The following is a 20,955-nucleotide window of genomic DNA, read 5'->3' as shown; positions in this document are numbered from 1 at the left end:
TCGGGTCATCAGCAAAAACAAGTCGGGCTATAACGGATTCGAGGGTTGAAAATTCTATCCTAGCCCACTCTTTTAGTTCGGGTCGACAGACCGTCTCGTCAGGCCAGGTCCCTTTTGACAACCTTATTGTCAACCACCTAAGTCAATTCGTCTCCTCACCAACACATGCTCATCAACAAGCTGCACTCGTATCCTTCGCTACCTCAAGGGTTCTCTAGGCACCAGTCTCTTCTTTCCACAATCCAATCTTCACCAGTTAAAGGCATATAGTGATTCTGATTGGGCATCCTGCTCGACAACATGAAAATCCATCACTACTTTCTCCATTTATTTTGGCAATTCCCTGATCTCTTGGAAATCCAAGAAACCGTCTCCAGAAGCTCCTTTGCAACAAAATACCAAACCCTTACATCAACCACAAGTGAACTACAATGGTTAACTTACATCCTTTAAGATCTTAATGCTTCGTTCACTCAACCTGTCCTGCTGTATTGTGACAATCAATCTGCCACTCCAATTGCTTCCAACCAAGTTTTTCACGAACACACTGAACACATTAAAATAGTTACTCATGTCGTTCGTGACGAGGCTGCTCTTGGTTTGATCAAAATGCTCCCAATCTGTTCCACTTTTCAAATAGCTAACATCCTTACCAAGCCTCTGCCTCCATCCTTGTTCAAGATTCATCTTTTCAAGTGGAAATGAAAGATATCTATTCCCAGTTTAAGGGACTGATAATCTTTCTCCATTGCGCCAAGCGATATTGGTCGCGCTTAGCGTCCTCATTCATGTTTTCCTTTATACACTGTCATAGATTAGTTTTTCTGATATCATAAAAAGAGTTTTGTGTATTTTTCTCTTTCTGACAATAAGACAAAGCTTTCATTGCTCTTTTTCCCGTTCTTTCTTTTCCTGCTTTGTTCCCTTTTGTTCTTGTTTCACATGTACCTTGACTTAGTTTCTCTACCACACCACAGTTCTTCCAATATGGATTGCAAGCATTCCACTAGATGCTTAGTCAACCAATAATTGCCGAGTCTTCTCCACATTCCATCTATGAATGAGTGGCTATCATTTTTCTATTAACTAAATAAACGAAAGGTTTAAATTAAGAAATGTATTGAAGAACACGTTAAAATCTTTTCTTTTATTTCTTGATATATCAGCTTTTGATGTGATTGTTTTAGCTCTGTAGTGTATTTTACGCTCGGAATTTTTTTTCATGATATTAAAATAATATTTATAGTACTAAACCAACATTTAATCTTTCTAAAACAATCTAACACTATATTTACATATTTTGGAGGACATGTCTTCGAACATTTTTTTTCAACAAATAAATGGGAAATATAATCATTTGATGAAGAATAGAAATGGAAAAGTCACCTACATTTGGTTCCATAAATTGTCTTTTGCCCATCATTCAAAGGAATAATTCTACACATCAAACACACGAAAATTAAACTTCCACGAGCATTCGAGCATATAAGGTCCATATTACTATAAATGTTAATTGTATCATTCTTCATGTTAGAATGAATGTTACAATTCCCATGCACTTATTCAAAGCCATATTCACTTCATATATATTTTCTTTTGCTATCCCAAATTCTACCTTGTTCCACCTCCTCCGTAAATGATTTTTTTTTTCTCTTCTTCCATGTCTTTGTTTTTTCATACCTATATCTCAGTATTCATTGCATCCATTATCAAGCTTCTAAATATCCATCTATAAAATAAAAATATTTACAAACGTGATTTTATTTAAGGAAATCAGTACACAACAAAATAACATGCAACAACACTGACGTCATGGATTTTCACAGAAATAAAAATTATTTCTCTAATACTTTGAATGTTTTAGCTAAAGTGAATTTTAATTCATTGACGGCATACAAAAAATCCACATAATAACTATATCATTAAACTAAAAATTGTATAAACTTACTGGTAATATGCAAAATAATAATAGAAAAATGTATCTATCTTCAAGTAGCAATAATCAAGACCCCAACTCAAGGCTACGATAGAATTTACAATAACTATAAAATCCACGTAAGTCTTCCCACCTTCTGAATCCGTTGAACACTTTCCACATAACAATTGACAAAATGAATAACACTTCAAACCTTGTGCTCCAAAATTTTTAACTCTCCATGATGTGAGCAAAATTTCTGTTAAAAGGGTCAGCAAAATTTTTAACTCTCCCATGATGTGAGCAAGCATCTGAGCTCCATTGAAGATTCATGCTGCAATCACAAGCTTCACCACATTCAATCAGTTTAAGAGCAGCTGAGACTATACTATAATGTAAACATATTAGGCTCCAACTTCAGCTCCATCAGTGAGCTTGAGAGTCATTTTAATGTTCATTGCTGCTAACTCTGCAGCCAAATATCTGAACACATAAGGCATGGCAACAGTCTCCATGCCTCTACTCGTTTGGCAAGCATGACAGGTAACCTTCTTCGCGGTTCTTCCGGGGGGTAGCCCACCGATCTGGCGCACCGGCCTCTTCTGCGGCTCGATGAATGTTGTTGTCAGCATGCTTCCACATAGAGAACATACATCAGCAATGTGATAATCAGAACATGTGTGCAACCTATCATGCAGAAGATATGCAGCTCCGTGTGCAAGCAGAGAGTCACGTTCCATTTCGCCGAATCGAATTCCTCCACCACGCTTCCGTCCTTTTATTGGCTGCCGGGTAACCTGATCAATTGTGCCAGTAGATCGAACCTATAATATGGAAAGAACATATGGTATCAAACAACCTTTGTTGTTATTGTTTAGTTTATAGGCATTAGGAACTTAATCCCTCGTTGAAACTCGGCCGAGTGGGGGAATATGAACAAAAGTACCGAGCAATCAATATACTTGTCAACAAGATTAAGATTGAAACTGTTATTTATTCAAAATGTCTCTGAAATTCTTGTGAGCAGAAAGCAATTCAAAAGAACGAAGATATGTTCTACTGTTCCGGTCCTGTCATTCAGGATGACAAAAATACCCTTTAAATATTCATGATAAAATCCGCTCCTAGTAATAAGTGATACTTCAAACAAATACCGCAGATAATGAATAATGGATAATTTAATATCTATTTATGAACAGGTGAGGTACAAATATTCGTACAGCAGGTAATCATTGTTCTTAAGAAAATAAAATAATATTTTATTTTATTTTATTAGGCTAAATTTAATTAAAATTAAAATTTAATTTATACTTAATTTAAATTATATTATATTTTTTGTAATTTTATTTAAATTTCATTTTAAAAATCTATAAACTTTTTTAAAATATCTATAAATATCCCCGGATTTTAAAATATATTATGCTTTTTAAACAAGTATCTGCCAAGTAACACAAGTAACAGAATGGATTACGGGTCAAATTTTCTGTTGCAGTTCAGATAGTGCCTACCCAACCCATCCCTACCCGCCAGCATATAAATCTTTTGAGCTTAAATTTGATATACAGATGCAGTTTATCAAAGCCACTCTCTAAGAGAAAGCCTGACATATTTTGATGTGTTATCACAGAAAATATGGAGAAGTATCCTTTTGCTGATGATTTTATAGGAAGTAAGAGCAGTGAATTTGTTCACCTGAAATTTGTCTGAAACCATGTGTCGCAGCCGCTGATAATAAACAGGCCCAATAAATATTTCACATGTTAGCTCTGTTCCATAAACACCACTGTATAGAACCTCCAGACCGTGATAATTAAATCCCTTTTCTTTTAGTATAAGACCAAGATCATCCACAAGGGAACCAGATTTTGAATCAGACCCCTCATCGTCTTTCTTCACTGAACTTCGAAATGGAGTTGCATCTACAAATTCTCCACGTAAGGAACCTCCCTGCAAGAACAAATTATCATTAATCATGCATGCTTTCAGAAGTGAGACTGATACAGCACAATTAAGATACAGAACCTGAGAAACTGGTATAATATCAACATAAAAATACAAATATTAATTAGAATAAACATATCAAGTTTTCTAAGTCGTTATTAGTCATTGTATGTATAATAAATACTGTAATTTATCTAAACATAGTACAATCCCACTTGTATTGGTAAAAAATTTTAATAAATAATTTAAACTTGAAAGATGATTCGTGAACACTACAATACAAATGCAAGCTACCATTTTTGTATGTACAAGTATGATGCTTCAAGTTAACAACATAATTGGTAACAAGTGAAGACAAATCTAAACAATGATCCACGGAAAAACAATTAAGGGAACCAGATATCTTTGTCTTCAACCAACCGTAGTGATGAATTTTGGACAGTGGGAACCAGCCAACAAGGAAATTGCTCTAGCCAAATAGAAGAGTGACTACTTTTTTTAAAATTTTATAATACAAACTAAAAAGTACCTTTATTCCTATATAATAATTGTTCAAGGTTCTTTCACCCAAACCAAGAAAAACATTTAATTCTACTATTTTCAATGCAATGTTTATACCCCTTACAGTTTTCATTCTCCAAACAATTTCCAATACATAATAAAAATAGAAATAAGGGTATAATTAGAAAAACAAAAGTTGTTTTGTCTACAAATTGTAAATTTGACATAAAAACCAACGAATTCTCCTCCAGAAAAAGACTATTACACAGGAACAAATCCACTACACGTATAAATACTCAAAAAGAAAAACGCCCTAAACTATAGAAATTTATAATAAATAATACAAGTTCATAGTAACGAAATCAAAAAAGAAAGATGATATTGAAACTAATAAAAAAGAAGCACAAGAAATTAGATAACAATTAGGAGAATGTGAACAGGGAAGTCTAAAGGAAGAAGAAAGAACAAAAGCAGATGAAAAAAGAGTCTTATATAAACTGTGAAGTAACAGAGGTCAGAACAGAAATAACTACTGTATTCCAGGGGTAAAAATTAGTTAATGAATGCCACTATTTTTACGGGCTAGCAATGGCCACTAGTGAAAGCTACTCCACTACGCTAGCGCACTGTTGACTACTACGACATTAACTACAAATGGAAAATCCTCAGAATTTATATGATAATCTTCACTCATAAGGCTTTTGCAATATGATATTTTTCACACATTACTCTATTGTAGTACCTTAGCAGCAACTGATTCCAAAAGCATAGCAATTGTCATCCTGGAAGGAAATGCATGGGGATTGATGATGAGATCAGGGCGCATGCCAGTATTTCCAGAAAATGGCATATCAACATCTGGCCACAACTGAGAGCAAACACCTTTCTGTCCATGTCTACTGCTAAATTTATCCCCAATAACAGGGTTCCGAGGATGTCGAAAGCGTATGTTAACCTGGTCCAAATAATTAATTACAAGCACAAAACAAACTATATAAATCAGCAGATGAAAGTGAAGAATCCAACAAAGAACTACAAGATCAGTAAAAAAATACATTAATTGTTCGTATAAACAAGTTAGTCTGTATAGTTTACTTAGTTATCACATGTATGTTATCACATGTGTGTCAGTAAGCAGTGCCTATAAATACATTTCTGTACTCACGTTTTCAGTGTGATGTGATAATAAAACTTTTCGGTTCGTCTTCTCAAATTCTCTTTTGAGTTTCTTTTCACTAAGATTAACTGACTGATCAAATCAAACTACACTGAATATATAAATATATATATATATATATATATATATATATATATATAGTAATCTAGCTTGAGTTTATGTTTCCATTGCCAGTAACATATCTCTTGTAACAGTAATCAGATTACAAATGCAGAATTATACAGTGTAACAGAAAATATCAAAAATTTTATCAGGGATGAATAGAAATTATAAACTTAAACGGCAAATCAAATATTCTGTCGTCTCATAAACAAATCAAATTTGGGAATACAGTTGTTGTCTTATGAATTATAAAAGGATAAAATTTTATTGAAGAAAGGAAATAAAAAAAGACAAGAAGAAACCACAAAAGCATCCTTCACTTATATAACAATAGGGTGGCAGCAAACAAAAATAGGGGCAATCAGCACAATACAAGTCTCAGTTCCTTGCACGTCCAAAATGTAAAAGAACTAAACAAAAACGTGAAAGGGACAAAATATATTGTTCTTTTTAAACAGAAACACTAGTTCACCAAATAAAGAGAAAATTATAATGAGCTTTCTTGATTCACCTTCTGAAGCTGCTTCGAGTTTTTGACATCCACAGCAACATAATCAACATAAACAGCTTCAGAACCCTTTCTTTTAAATGTGTGTGTGGAACTTGTAACTTCATTATAAATGCTACAATAGGGTTCATCTGGTCGTATCATCTGAAAGTCACACAATAAGTTTTACATGACAAATTGAAGTCAAGAGAAAAGAAATAGAGGGGCAGAGGCACAATACCTGACCAACATGTGGAAGTCCATCTGAATCAATAGAGGGATGAGCTGATTTCTCTACATTACTTTTTCTGAACATTCTCGAAGATTGGTCTGACTTTCTGCTTTGTTCAGTTAAGTCAATAGTTTCCGTCTTCCAAAAACAGACAGAAAGAAAATTTGGTATCAGAATTTGCAGCAACACAAATTAAAAACAAAGGAAATGAATATAAGCAGCCAATGAGAACATCAGAAAAGGGTAAAAAGGATGTCAAAGATAAAAACATTGCTGAATATGTAAATAATCTATTTCACTTTGCTGTCCAGGTTCATTGCACATGAGATTAAGGTTGAACGTATATCTATATATCAAACAAGGAAACTAGGATCTGTATATTCATCACTACGTTAATATATGCCTAGTTCTACATAGAGTGCATTGTGTTTTTTTGCACTCTCTGTCTAACAAATAAATGCCTCAGGCTAATAATAAATGTTATGGAAAAACAAGGAAAGATATACGACTAAGAGACATTGCTTCATAGAAAACATTGCTTCATAGAAAATTCCAACTTCCTAGAGTACAAAGGCTAGGTTTCATTTCAGTACATGGCTGCATCGAGTGTGAATGAAACATGTTGGAAAGGGAATAGTCTTGCAAATAGAAAACTTAAAGCAACAATGGAATCTGAGAGAAAACTGCTAAAACTTTAACATGAAATGAAGTCATAGTACCTCAATATGAAGTAACAGAGAAAATTAATTATGACGCAATATGTCAAGTTGGATGCGGCAGTATCTAACCTGATATATTTGTCCATGAAACATTCCACGTTCCACTGAAGACTTATTTAGAATCATGGCATCCTCCATATCATATCTGTAATTAGTTAACAGAAAATATTTGTTAATAGTGCAGGAAGATTAAACTACAGTTGTTTTGCATTAAAGCACTTACCCTGTATAAGCCAGAACTGCCACAATAGCATTTGTGCCTGTCGGAAATTCATCAATGTTGTACTTACTATATGTACTTGTGCGTACAATGGGAGTCTGAGGAGTCTGAAAATACCCAAAATGTTTAAGTTATAACAATCTAGGGAGAATAAGTATAAATAATAACAATATATCACATGAAGTGGATATAATTTGGTGACCGATTGTTATGATTAGACAAAAAAAAATCATATATCACACATATGCAAGTGAAATAATTATATACCACATACTACAATTTATTTCCAACTTAGTGTATCTGCAATTTTCAACATGCTGATTTGAACAAACCTGAAGATGATACAACTTCTGATCTGCACGATGTTGAATAGTTTGTGAAGAGAATGCCATTGTTTGCTTTGCCATCTACATATCATAACCCAGAGTAAAAAATTTTGTATCTCAGATAGATTTGGATACCAAGACAAAAGATTATAGAACCTGGCATTGGTACATATTTCGTGGACTCTGATTATGATCTGACCACGGGGTGAGATTTGCAACTACACTAAGCATTTCTGTTGGGTGGATTTCTTCATGAGTCGCAGGAAATGAACTTTTTCTTCCACCATCTCCTCCATCAAGACATCTAATTTCCATAAAAACCTGTTAAAAAAACACACAAAACAGTTAAAATTTGGCAAATCCTAAGTTGAAAGCATTGTTCAGTGATGATTTTTTTTAGAATAGCTCCAAACAATCATACAACACATAAGAAAAAATTATAATGACCTGCTCAAATGGCCCAATGAGCTCAATGTTTTCATTTCCATTGGAAGGAATTGATATATTTTTTACTGGTCGAACAAATCTTGAAGGGGACGTGGAAAGGTAAAGACCAGGATAGGCTCCACCCATGCTCAAAGGAACATATCCCACTTCCATGTCATCAGGAATCTGTGCCACATAGTTTTAAGTCAACACCAATTAATATTTAAATAAGGAAGCACGGAGATTTTGACCAAAAACGAACCACTGAAGCAGAAGAGACTTTTAATTCTCGTATGTAAGCCACAACTTTCTCCACTTCACTGGATGCTATACAACCAATGACACAACCATCTAAGAGAACAGTAAGAGCTTCAGGTGGACCAGGAAGAGGTGTGTTTGGCACGGATGGTGTCATCCCAACCTCCTTTAAAATATCTTCAATGGACTTTTTTATTTTAAAATAATCTTTAATTTTTCCTTGAGAATCAAAGAATGATGTTATCCCTGAAATACAGAAGCGGAAAAAATAATTAACTACAATGATTGGATTGTGGATTAATGAACAATGAAATACAAATGCAATTAAAAATTCTTTCAATCCATGTTAAAGAATTCAGCATCCTCAAAAACAAATTCGTATACCCTCAGTTCATACTAAGTGCATGTTGGAAATGTATTTATAGTATTGATTTGAATTGATATGATTTAAAAGAATTCATTATAAGTAAATGAGAGTTTTTAATATCATGAGTTTTGTTTGGAAACAGAATGTTAAAAAACTGATTGATACACAAAGTCATTTGAAAACATGCAATAAAAACTGATTTTGCATACATATATTTTTAATGTAGAAGTCTTTGAATTGTAATTCAATATACGCTTAAATAATTTTATAACCCCCATAAAATTCCCTTTATCTCTCTAAAATTTAAAATCATTGCTTTTTATCCTTAAATATTATGTTACACTCATCAAATGTTTGTGTTTAATGAAAAGTCAAGTGACTATTCCAAGTGGTAGTGGAATTGTGATATAATGCCATCAAGTAAAGTACTTTAGAAATATAAAATGTTATTTATCTATCTAAAAAGTTAGGAATTAAAATTAGTAATTCCAAATTTCTGAACAATGAAAAAAAATATATTTTACATGTATTACAACCACAATTCATCCATTTTATAACAAATAAAAACAATATTTTTCAATTTTAGAGGACTAAAACTGAAGAATAAAATTTACAACGACCAAAAACAAAAACACGGTCAATTTATCTAGATTAAAAACATATTAAGCCTTCATTATACTAATAATAACAGACCCGGTAAACTTAGTATCTAGGTTTGCAATATTTTTCTAAATAAAATTAGATACTGAGGTGTACAGAAACAATAACAATTAACATATTTAGCCAATATATATTTGACGTTAACGTTATCATATAGGTGCATGATATAAGGACAAAAAAGCCTGTGATCAAAATCAGGAAGGTGTTATTCACACTTCTTTTCAGATCAACTGTGAAAGAATTCACATGAAAAATAGTGTACATGAGATTAAAATAAAATGAAATCATGCAACTATGAATGAAGCCCTGCGAAAGCATGGTTTAATATCAGCCAATCATCGGAAAGTTACAATTAAAAGCTGCTTTATATTTTTCCCTAAAATAAACTGAAAGCTAACATGCATGTCTCGAAGAATCTAGTTTAGTTTAGGAAACCCGTGTAAGAGGCAATTACAGATTGAAAAAATGGCAATTCACAATCTCATTAAATTATTAATGACTAACAATCTACCCCGTGTAAGAGGTACATCAAGGCAGTCACATATGGGGAAGTCACTAAGAGGTACACTTCATAATTAGTTGCAAAATACCTTTTATTTAAGAGAAAAGAAAACAGAGGAAGATAACTGAATCAGAAAAAAAAAATGGGAAAATTAACTTACTACAAGTGCGAGTCAAATGATTCAACAATCCACAAGGCTCTCCATCAGGTGTGTGCACAGGGCAAAGAAATCCCCAAGATCTACATATATATATTTATATAAAAAGTTACATAAAAACATATATGCAAGTATGTTATAATAAAATCACAACATGTTTATGTAAAAAGTACTAACTCAGGTAAGAGCTTCCGGACAGTTGTGGTACGGAGTCCAGCAAATGAGGCCCCTCTATGAACGGAACGAAAATGTGATATAAAACGTAAAAAGTTTAGCCTTTCAGCCTGAACTGTATATCCTGCCCTCTGATTAAGAAGAAAATAGGCTATGAATAACTTGTTGGGGAACAAGCAAACAAAACAAGATATTTAAAGCAATTAAGAAATTAGTCTTTCTATTCATTGATATACTTTACTCGATCTCAAAATATATTTTGGCTAAATTAACGATAGGCATTTTCAAAAAACTTCTGGTTCAAAACTCTAACCCAGATCATTGAACTAGACCACAACATATATTGACACCAAATAGAGGGCTTCTGCAATCGACCCGACAAAAAAGGCTAATGTTGCACTACATTTCATGATCTGCCACCACCACCAACAAGCACCAGATTTGAAGCACCTCTCAGAGTGATGCAAAACCTGATTTATCGGATAGGCTAATTCCTCCTCACATGCCGCCACAATCAACCTCTTTGTGCAGCTCATCCAAACACATATCATTCACGCATCACCTTCCCATGTTGGAGCACCATCATGCCACCCTTGTCAAATTCGTTAGCCTCCTTTTTCTTCTTTCAACTATGGTTGGAGTATAGGTCATGCCTAAGGATTTCAGCAGGACGGATGTCAGCGGGACAGGTAGTAGCTTCCCCACCCTACCCGCTAGATAAATATCCACCCCATACCCATCCCCATATTCGTGTGGGTATCCATTATGTGGATACCCGCATATATTTTTAATATACACATGTATTTACAAAAAAAATCTAAAAATATTTAATAACATATTTTAACCATAAATTCAAATAAAATACAATACTGTTATTATCATAAATTTCAAACAAAGTCCAAATAAACTCAAATTCATTCAAGTCCAAATAAAATTACAAAAGTAGATATTAGATGACGTTCAACACATTAGAAGTTCTTTAATTAGTCTTGGATCGACCAGCCCACTTTAGAATTTAACAGGTACGGATATCCACGGGTACAGATAGTATGATACTCGTCCCCACCATGTTAACATACGGGTGCAAAAAATATATGTACCCGCTACTCTATCTTTATGTCTTAAATGAAATCAAAAACAATTTAGACAACTTATTAAAATCATCAAAAGTGATCATGCCAAAGAATATTTTTCCTCTAATAGCATTTAACATTAGTCCACTTGTCCTTGTACACCTTAGAGAAAAGGTATAGGATAAAAGAAAAATAGGCACTTAGTTGAAATTGCATGCACCTTATTGCTTGACACTAATATACTAAGTTCATACCTAGGCTTAGGCTATTCTCTCTACTTATTTCCTAATCAATATAATGTCCCTTCTTCCCTTGAATCTAATATTTCTAATTTCATTGTAATTTCTAATATTTCTAAGTTGGTTGGAAAAGTCACTTATCATGATATAACAAGAACTAGTTTTTCTTATCAAGTGGGAGTTGTAAGTCGATTTACACAAAACCCAACATTTTTCACTGGAATGTTGTGATTCACATTCTCAAATTTGTAAAAGGGAACCTACGATGGGGATTATTGTAAACAAGGGAAGTACTCAAGTCATAGGGAATTGTGGTGTAGATTAGCCTGGTTTTCCAGTTGACATGAGATCTAACACAAAATATTGTGCGTTCCTTGGAGGGAACCTTGTAACTTGGAAAAGTCAAAAATAAAGTGTTGTTGTTCGATCTAGTGCAAAGTCTAAATACAGATCTATGGCCTCAGCTACATGTGAACTTGTGTGGCTTAAATAATTCCTTCAAGAGTTGAAATTTTGTGAAAATAAGCATATGAAGTTGTATCTTGACAACAAAGCAACTCTTCATATCGTCTCCACTCCGTGTTTCTTGAGAAAACAAAACATATAGAGATTCACTTTGTTAGAGAGAACCTATTGTCCAAGAACATTCTAACTAAATCCCTAAGAGGACCTAGGATTCAATTTATCTTTCCTAGCTTGGTGCATATGCTCTAGGGTTCAACTTATTATTCTTGTTGAAATGCCCATGCTTCATAGGACACTATTAACAATATGCACGATAAAACTAAGAAAAGGCATTCGGGGATCAGTGCAGGTGTCATTCAGAAGGTGCATGAGAAGATCATCAAAAGAATAAAAAAGAAAGCAGAATCTTTTTTATCCTTATCAGATGGGCTGGTTCAGATCATGCTCAAGGTATACTTTGATCTGGACCAATCAATTTCAATTGCTTTGGATTTTCCTTTGTGTGTCTAGCCTGAACTAATTCGGGTTAGTTTGTATAATAAGGAGATCAAGTTTATTATTAAATAATAGGAAATTAAAAAATTGAAAGAAAACAAAAATATGTAAGCAATAATTGACAGGTTGCAAATGCAAAATTATAAACAGTCGCATAATTTAACTAAACATTGGAACCTGTTGCAGATCTAGACCCGTTTGTGTAACCAATCTTCCAGTTTTCAACATGTTTTCAACAGCGGCACTGACTTGCTTTGACGAATTTTTATCCATAATTTTCTTAACTTGAGCAACTGCAATACCGTAGAAGCAAATAATAAAATGACTAGTTATATATAATTAAATAATTTGAAGACTATACATAAAGTCTCGAGATCGCTCCAGACACAGTAAACTACACCAATTAAGCACGCTAACCAAAAACTGAAGCAGACAGAACAATATAGGAATCCAAGAAACAGCAGGCCGAAATAACCAACAAGTATATACTTACTGTCGCTGATATCAAATTTCTGGCTCTTTTTATCGATTTCATCCATAATAAGCCTTCTTCCTTTTTGCAGCCAATCTTCCAATTTTTCCTGAGATAAAAAGTATGCAAATACAAGAAATCAACATTAAGAGATGGAAAGAAACGTGAACCAGAACATAGGATAAAGTAATAGAACTAAAAGCTGAAATGATAATGAACTTCCAAGATATATTGGAACAAGAGTGTCAACAAGAGAATACAATGCCCCTTCTACATCAGTTGTAGGGTCAAGTTTAAGAGACTCTAAAGATTTTATGTAATTGGGGTTTTATATGGAATTTGACCAATTCAAAAGGGCACAAATGAACAGGCGTTTCAGAAATTGAACCCTATTCCATTCTAAGTTTGAAACTAAAGTCAATATCCAAAAGCCAAATGGGACCAAATATAAACTTTAAGTGTATGTAATTAGGCCATTAAAATGAAAAACATTTATACCTTGATATAAAGTGTAATCAGATGGCCAGGGAGTAAAACCTCGTGATTTTGCAAGGAATCGGGATTGTCTGGAACTGACGTCTGGTCTATAAGCGAGAAAAGTTTCTGCAACATGAAGCTAAAGCGGGAAAAAAGGAGGACCCCAACAAAACGAAAAATGTGAGAAAACTATACATAAATCATTTACAAAAAGTATTTCTTGTCCACAAAGAAGAACATAATCAGACTATTTAAAAGCATCACATAAATTAGAAGAGAAAGTGGCTAACATGAGAAGATTGAATTTGTCGAAATTCTCATCCAGATGAACTAATATGCAGTCCTTCAAAACAGCTTCAGCCACCTAGAAACCAAAGAACTTCATAAAATCAATGGAAAATGTCTTAATTTTTATTTTTTTAAGAACATAAAATATTTCTTTCAAGCAGAATATGGGGTGGGGCTTAAAAATAAAGTGAAAATTTTGTCATCTGGATTATCTCTCTCTACCTTTATACAATGTGTTAGAATCCTTAAAGGGGCAAGTTTTCTTCCTCTAAGTCTGTATGACTCTTAGTTTCGCCTACAACTAATTTGAACACCTACCTATAAACTTGGAAAACTTCATAAGATGGAACAATTTTTTGAATAACCCCTTGTTGTTGGCTTAGGAATTCAAACAATTTTAATTTCAACATCTAAAATCCTCAAACTCAAGTTTACAACTTCAACAATGAACTTACACTTGCAAGGAGGAACTAATATTAGTCGTAAGAGGCTCTCATAAAGAAAGTCATTGGTTATCCTTTAAGATTCTCTTTGTATTTGTTTTTCCTATTTCCAAAAGAGAGATTGTTGTTTTCTCTTTGGAGCTAGAGAGAAAGGTATATAATTTTCTTTCTTTTAATAAAATTACATTTTTTGTCTATTATCTGTTTTGTTCCTTTTATTTTTATCTTTTATTTTAGTTACGAGTACTTGTGCAATTATTCTGTAACCCAACAAAAGGTACTATATGTTCCATGGACTATATTTTCCGCCGGACGTGTCCAACCTTTGGTGATGCTGATTGGGCATCTAATATTGATGAAAACGTTCTACTTCAGATGCAGACATCTTTCGTGGTCCCAATTTAATATCTTGAAGGTCCCACATGCAGTTAGTGCTCGTTCTAGAGCAGTAAGGCTGAGTATAGAAGTCTGACACAAATTTCTACTAAATTAACATGGATTTCTACTTTGCTCACTCGACTACAAGTTTCATTTACTACTTGTTATTCTTTCTCAATTTGGATTTGACAGCAGTAAATGTGACTCTTCACTTTTTGTTTACAGAAAACAATCTCAGGTTATTATTTGGTATATCTTGATGATATTATAACCAATGACATCTCTATTACTCATTCAACAAATTACAACCAACCTTCCCGCAGATTTTTCTACTAAAGAATTTGGTTATCAAGACGATTTTCATGGCCTTGAAATTAAAATCTTCTGTGAAGTATTTTCTTCTGACTCAGCAAATATTTTTGAGACCTGCCTTACAAAAGCTCATTCCATTTCTTTCCCTATGGGTTTAGAATTGCATGTTATCCACGTTTGGAGTTGATCTATCTCCCTACCCTACCTTATATGTTTTAGATGCAGCCATCTTTCTTGATCCCAATTTAAAATCTTGACGGTCCCACAAGCAGTGAATTGGTGCTCGTTCTAGCACTAAGGTAAGTATAGAAGTCTGAAAAAAACTTCAACTAAATTAACATGGATTTCTTCTTTGCTGACTGGACTGCAAGTTTCATTAAATTGTTGTGTATATTGCTCACAATCCCGTGCTTCATAATCACACTAAACACATTTTCCTTGTGCGGGAAAAGATTAAGGCATCAAAGCTCTTCATTTATCATATACCTGCTCTCGATTAATGGGCAGGTGTGCTAACCAATCCTCTATCTTCAACTCGTTATGCTTTTCTTAGAGACAAACTCAATGTGTAAAGTTTTTGTTATGAAAAATCTTCTCCTTGATTTTGATGGGGGGTGATAATTGTTAAAGGGAACAACTGTTAACCTTTACTGTTACAGCTCCTAGCTTTTACAGCTGTCAGCTATTACTAACAATAGCTTTTCTTGTAAGCGGTTACCAATAAATAATCTTGTGACCTTATTTTAATGTGTGTTAAAATAATTAATAGTTCATTTTGTTTCTCTCCTTTCTTCAACAAAAATAATTTGGGACTTTTGGGCATTGGAAGATTCAACCCTTAGAAGTTTCATACATAGGAACTGTATTTCAGGGAGGAATCCTCATTTCTTTTTAAATGGATATCAGGTTTATGTCAGGCTTGTTCATGTCAAATTAGACTAAAGTGCAGCACATATTAATCTCTCCAAGGATGGAAGTGTAATATTTCAATGTACAGAAGTCGATTAAATTTGAACATTTTTCATGAGGGAAGTATAATTCAACATTAATATATAATGAAAACATAAAGACTTTTCATGTCAAATTAGACTAAAGTATAGCAAACACTAATCTGTACAAGGAAGGGAATTTAGTATTTCAAAATAAAGGGCAGTTAAATTTAAACATTCTTCAAGAGGGAAGTATAATCTACCATTATTAATATAGAATAATGAAATCAAAGACTTACAATAGAATAACTGGCTTGCTTAAGTTCAGGCATAATAGGTTGGAAGTGCTCTCCTGATATAAAACGAATAGTTAGTACAAAAATATACAAATTGTTTGGCAAAGGGACCTTGAAGAGTGCCACAATAACTACCAATATACTCTAGACATTGATCTTGGGTGAATAGAGACAAATCTCGAAGTTCATCTAAGATTATTTTTGCCCTTTCACCAACAAGCTGGGTCCCAACAACACCCTTTCCCTTTGCATACTTTTCATTATAGCAACTTGTCAATTTTACATAAATTTCACGATCAGATGTCTTAATGAGGGCCTGTTACAGAAGACCATTAACACCATAAATAAATCCTCCAAAAACAAAAACCAAATAATGGAGAAATAAGATGAATACAGGAAGCTAGAGAGTAAGACAGAATTTTATTGTAAATTAATAGAGTCAGCAATCATTACCTTCAAAACAATGCCAACAGGAAGTAAGTATTCTCTTCCTCTTAACCTGAAAAATGATTATCACGAATACATATGTCTACTTACATCTCAAATCATGGTAATTCTTCTAGGAATGCAAATTATAGTTTGGACTAGGTGTTCTAATCAACAAAAAGGCTGTTTACCAGAAACCAAGTCTTGCACTCCCATTACGAAGGTAATACAATCGTATTGATAATGAGGACTGATCAGCTCTTACACACCTAACCATTAAAACATAAAACTTAAAAAGAAATCATGCTAAAGTATTAAACAATGGGTTAAACACTGAAGAAATCAACATATTTCACTTTTGGCAAAAACAAAATGGCCTAATTGCTGAAAAAGATGGAAAGAAAAGATAGTGTTCCATGAATGAAGAAAATTTAAACAGTAATGAATGCATTGGACATCTAATTCCATGCATACCAAATAAAAAGCATTAGATATTAATATAATATAATTGTAGAAGGAAATTTTTCCGATGAAAACACCATTAGAATATATGGCTGGACATACTGCCATTTAGGACTAGTTAACCAAAACTAACATTGGTCAATCAGTTATACACTATCTTTGAAAGAGACTAACCACTCTTAGTGTAATCATAAGAAATTACAAATATGTCAACCATCTTGTCCTAAATTGAATTTGCCCACTTTTTATAAAAAAGTAACCCATTGGAAGAGAAGATAGAGAACAAGGAAAAGGGAGCAAATAAAATATGATAGAATTAATTAAAGATTATCATTTTTTGACTTCTAAGTAACAAATTTAGTTAATGCATATATATTGCTACATTTTTCAGTGATGCTAAGGCTGCTTTGGGTTGGGATAGATATTAATTGTTTATAAAACCCATAGAAAACTATTTACCACAAAAGTTGTACAAAATTACTCTTTATAAAGCCCATACAACACTCTTCTCTTGATGCACATGCAAGAAAAAAAATATTAGAGTGACATGCAAGTTTTTTCAGTTACAAACCTTATTACAACTGCTTTATCAGTGTATCCTTCTCGCCTTTCACTAAATGAATTTCGCACCATACTCGTTGGCTACAACATGTAAGGAACAAGAAAAGGAATTAATAAAGCTATGACAAGGGAATGAGAAATCCACGATTAGCTTTATGCAGAAAATAGGTAAGCATACAACTTTACAGGCTTACTGAATGCAAGCGAAGAACATAACACAAAAAATTGCTTACATAATTCCGTTTTGGCATAATTAACAGTCGGATAACCCTCTCAAGGCCATTCAAGACGAAGTAGCTGGAAAAAGAAATGGTGTTTGATAAACCAATTATCAGCAAACAATCTTGAAACAAACTAAGGAATGGAATGGAACAGCATTTTTTAAGTTTTAAGTTAAAGTTTATGTTGTGAAGAACAAATATGAGCTTGCACAACTATTCAAATTTAATTAGCTTTAGCTCTCATAAGTCAGAAGCTTACAAAGCCTAAGGTAAAAAGAGGAAAGAGACCAGACCAGACCATCAATGTAATATTATAATAAAATGAACTTGAGTCATAGGAGCTCTTCTATTATAATACTACATGAAGGACCAACTCTCCTAAATGCAGGCACATAATTTATATTTCAAAAGGAAACATTGCACGTAAAAGAGTTTATACAACTAAGAAGTTCATCTTTATCATAATATTATGTATTAAGTTTCACAGACAGGGTTTAACCACTTACCCACCCATTTCCGATGCTTCTTCCTTGTAGGACACAAGTTTTTTGGGGTCAGCACCTCTTAAGTTGCATAACTTTGACTGCAGCAGTACAGGCAAAAGAAAAACATTCAACACAACTGTGGAGTTAGATAATTAAAAACTAATTTTGTAGCACAACTAATAAGGTTTGAAGCACAGTAGTACTTAAAACAACTAACCCATACATAAAAATGCACGAGAAAATATGCAAAACAAAAATTTGTGTAGAAATAGAGCGGGTTTATAAACAAGAAACAACTTGTTAGCTTATAAAAGCATATGAATTAATAATGTAAAATTCAATTTATCACGTTTTCCAAAGGGTATGTTAGAATAAGTATTAAAATCTGAGTAGAAAGTAGTTGTATTGAGAACTGCTTCCTGCTGTATCTATGAGTTAAACCTAGTTGTATACCTAGGATTCTAGTGTAGTCTTTTAATCTTTCATGTTCTTATTGTATCAGATTTCTATCATTATAAATAAAAGATCATAAGATGGGCCTTTCAAGCCCTCCAAAAATATATTTTTCTCTCTTTTTTAATCTCAAGTGGGTAAAATGATAATATTACAAAGTGTTTATACCAAGGACTAAAAATAGCTTAAAATGCTGGAGGATACAGAAACAGATGGCAAGTTTTAAGTTGTTGCGGCAGTGGAAAATTCATGCTGCTCCTTCAATTTGGGACAAAAAGAATAGCTTCCAAGGATACAGAACATTTGAATCTTTATTTGGCACAGAGAATATGGGTTCTATCATGGAGCTTTTCTTGGTAGACATGTACAGGAATCAGAACAGGCTATAGCATCAATATTCAACTCTTTTTTTTTCATTTTGCCGTAAGTGGATACTGTACAATAGATGTTTTTTTTTTATTTGCTGGGATTTCACTTCTGTGAATCACAAATAAATGTAGCTACTAAATCTACGTTAAAGTATAGGCTTTAATAAAAGTGTGCAGTACTGAAAAACTAAAACGTGCACAGCCACAACAAATATTAGCTTGACCTCGTTGCTTTGCATTGTCAATGCACAGAAATTAATTAGCTTTCTCTAAAACTAAACATTAAGCCAAAAACTTACCTACAACAACAAACAACCTAGCACACAAAGAATAAAATATAGTGAAATTAATAAGCTTGCACTAAAACTGAAAATTAAGAGAAACACTTGCCTACAAACAAACAAGCACGCATAGAAAAAAGTTCTACAAAAAATTATTTTTTTGTAACAACTTTATAAAAAAAATCACAGGTAAATAGGTCCTTAATGCTCTTTCTTTTTATAACAGAATAAAAATTATTCATACACATGCCACAATAAACAGCTTCACAAATTAAAATGGCAAACTCAAAGTGCACATTTGAAAAGTACATTGTGAATCATTACAAGTAAATCTTTCCTGCCACTTGCATCCACCCAGAACTATTTCTGCTCTCCAACCATCATAGAAGCAGAAATAAAAAATAAATACATTTCACTCTCCTCTTTATATACAGACAAACAACAAAACCTACGAAAACGGATACTTCCACACATCTATATTTATTTCATTTCATAATGTATAAAGTAAAAACTTATCATTTAATACTTTATGGGAAGTAAACAAACCTGCAACATTATGGGAAACTGTCCAAAATTTAAAGTTTCTCTAATAACAGGTCCATCATTGTATTGAAAGCAAACATCTATAGTTAGCTTTCCTGTATAAGAAATCTTTGCCTGTCTACACTGCTCACAAAAAAAAAAAAAAACATCACAAACTAAATCAATCACTAAATTAAAAATAACAACAACAATAATAAAATTCTGAATAATATAAAGTACGAAATCTTAGAGATTGAAACTTGCTTCAAACGGAAGTAAAGCTTCCTTCATCGTCCTCGAAATTCGCTCCTTCTGCGGTGGATACATAACTGGATTCTCCAACGAAAGTAACAACCAAGTTAAGAGAACAAACACCAATCACATCATCATCTCTATGTGGATCCAAGTAAATGCAAGTCCCTCAACTCGACTAAACTACTCTATAATCATTTTCAAGAAAAGTGGGAAATTCCATTTTTCAAGAAGAGGAATGGAGCTAATACTCTCATAAGGTAAAACTAACTAATGCAATCAATCTCCATCGAAGCTCTCACATATAACTCCTCCAGAAACTGAAGTAAGTAACTTTATTTTATCTTATAGACAAGCTTAATTCATTTTACCTCATTATCTTTTTTCCCTTTCGTGTAGATAAATATGTTCAAACAGGACTTAAGAAAGTTTAACAACTTTGCAATAACTACCATTCCAACTTTACATAGTAGTAAAAGCTAAACACGCATAAACACGAATGTTATGGAGAAAATCGATAGCGTTTTTCATCAACAAAGAAAAAGGATATTTCTAAGCTTTGTGGCAGTTAACTCGTCGAAAACCTCGACGGCTTTGATGTGGCGGATAGCGGTGTCCAATCCAGCGTCTACCATGTGATCGAAGGACTCTATATGATGCTTAAACAGCTCTCTGAGCGCCTCGAAATCCGGTACCGAACCTGGTTTAACCACCATCTTCGCTGCTATCCAAGTCGAGTTATGGCCTCGCCGGACGCGCCAAGTATGTCTGCGGAGAGGAGGTTGTGACGGCGGCGGAGTGGTGGTTGAAGGGAGGGAGAAGAAGGTGCGGCGGAAGCTTGAGAAAAAGAGGTTTGAATATGTAACCTTTGGGAAAATAGGATACACAATATA

The 20,955-nt window shown here is 33.4% G+C and overlaps 1 protein-coding gene across 1 annotated transcript; it reads right to left on the bottom strand.

Annotated features, from left to right (window-relative positions):
* Positions 1-1,900: 1,900 nt before the first annotated feature.
* Positions 1,901-20,955, bottom strand: LOC114169813 (DNA-directed RNA polymerase I subunit 2). The gene is made up of 27 exons (XM_028055130.1): positions 20,613-20,955; positions 20,075-20,157; positions 19,835-19,954; positions 18,208-18,284; positions 17,714-17,777; positions 17,491-17,561; positions 16,649-16,726; positions 16,485-16,530; positions 16,167-16,347; positions 16,035-16,087; positions 13,676-13,749; positions 13,407-13,524; positions 12,930-13,017; positions 12,614-12,729; positions 10,168-10,295; positions 9,994-10,073; positions 8,309-8,550; positions 8,068-8,232; positions 7,777-7,941; positions 7,627-7,701; positions 7,298-7,401; positions 7,144-7,219; positions 6,365-6,493; positions 6,148-6,288; positions 5,100-5,312; positions 3,608-3,862; positions 1,901-2,739 (listed from the first exon to the last, which is right to left on the bottom strand). The coding sequence occupies exons 1-27, from the start codon at positions 20,776-20,778 to the stop codon at positions 2,320-2,322; spliced, it is 3,528 nt and encodes a 1,175-aa protein (XP_027910931.1). The 5' UTR covers positions 20,779-20,955; the 3' UTR covers positions 1,901-2,319.

Source organism: Vigna unguiculata, chromosome 11 (assembly GCF_004118075.2).
Source record: "Vigna unguiculata cultivar IT97K-499-35 chromosome 11, ASM411807v1, whole genome shotgun sequence".
Taxonomy (NCBI): domain Eukaryota; kingdom Viridiplantae; phylum Streptophyta; class Magnoliopsida; order Fabales; family Fabaceae; genus Vigna; species Vigna unguiculata.
This window is presented reverse-complemented; position numbering and strand designations above follow the sequence as displayed.

Bases quoted from the DNA above. Each gene is read 5' to 3' on its own strand.
- LOC114169813 (XM_028055130.1), bottom strand. From the start codon at position 20,778: ATGGTGGTTAAACCAGGTTCGGTACCGGATTTCGAGGCGCTCAGAGAG. The intron at 17,562-17,713 runs GTAAGCAATTTT...TACATGTTGTAG, and splicing joins TTATGCCAAAACGGAATTAT to CCAACGAGTATGGTGCGAAA. The intron at 7,402-7,626 runs GTTTGTTCAAAT...GGGTATTTTCAG, and splicing joins AGAAGTTGTATCATCTTCAG to ACTCCTCAGACTCCCATTGT.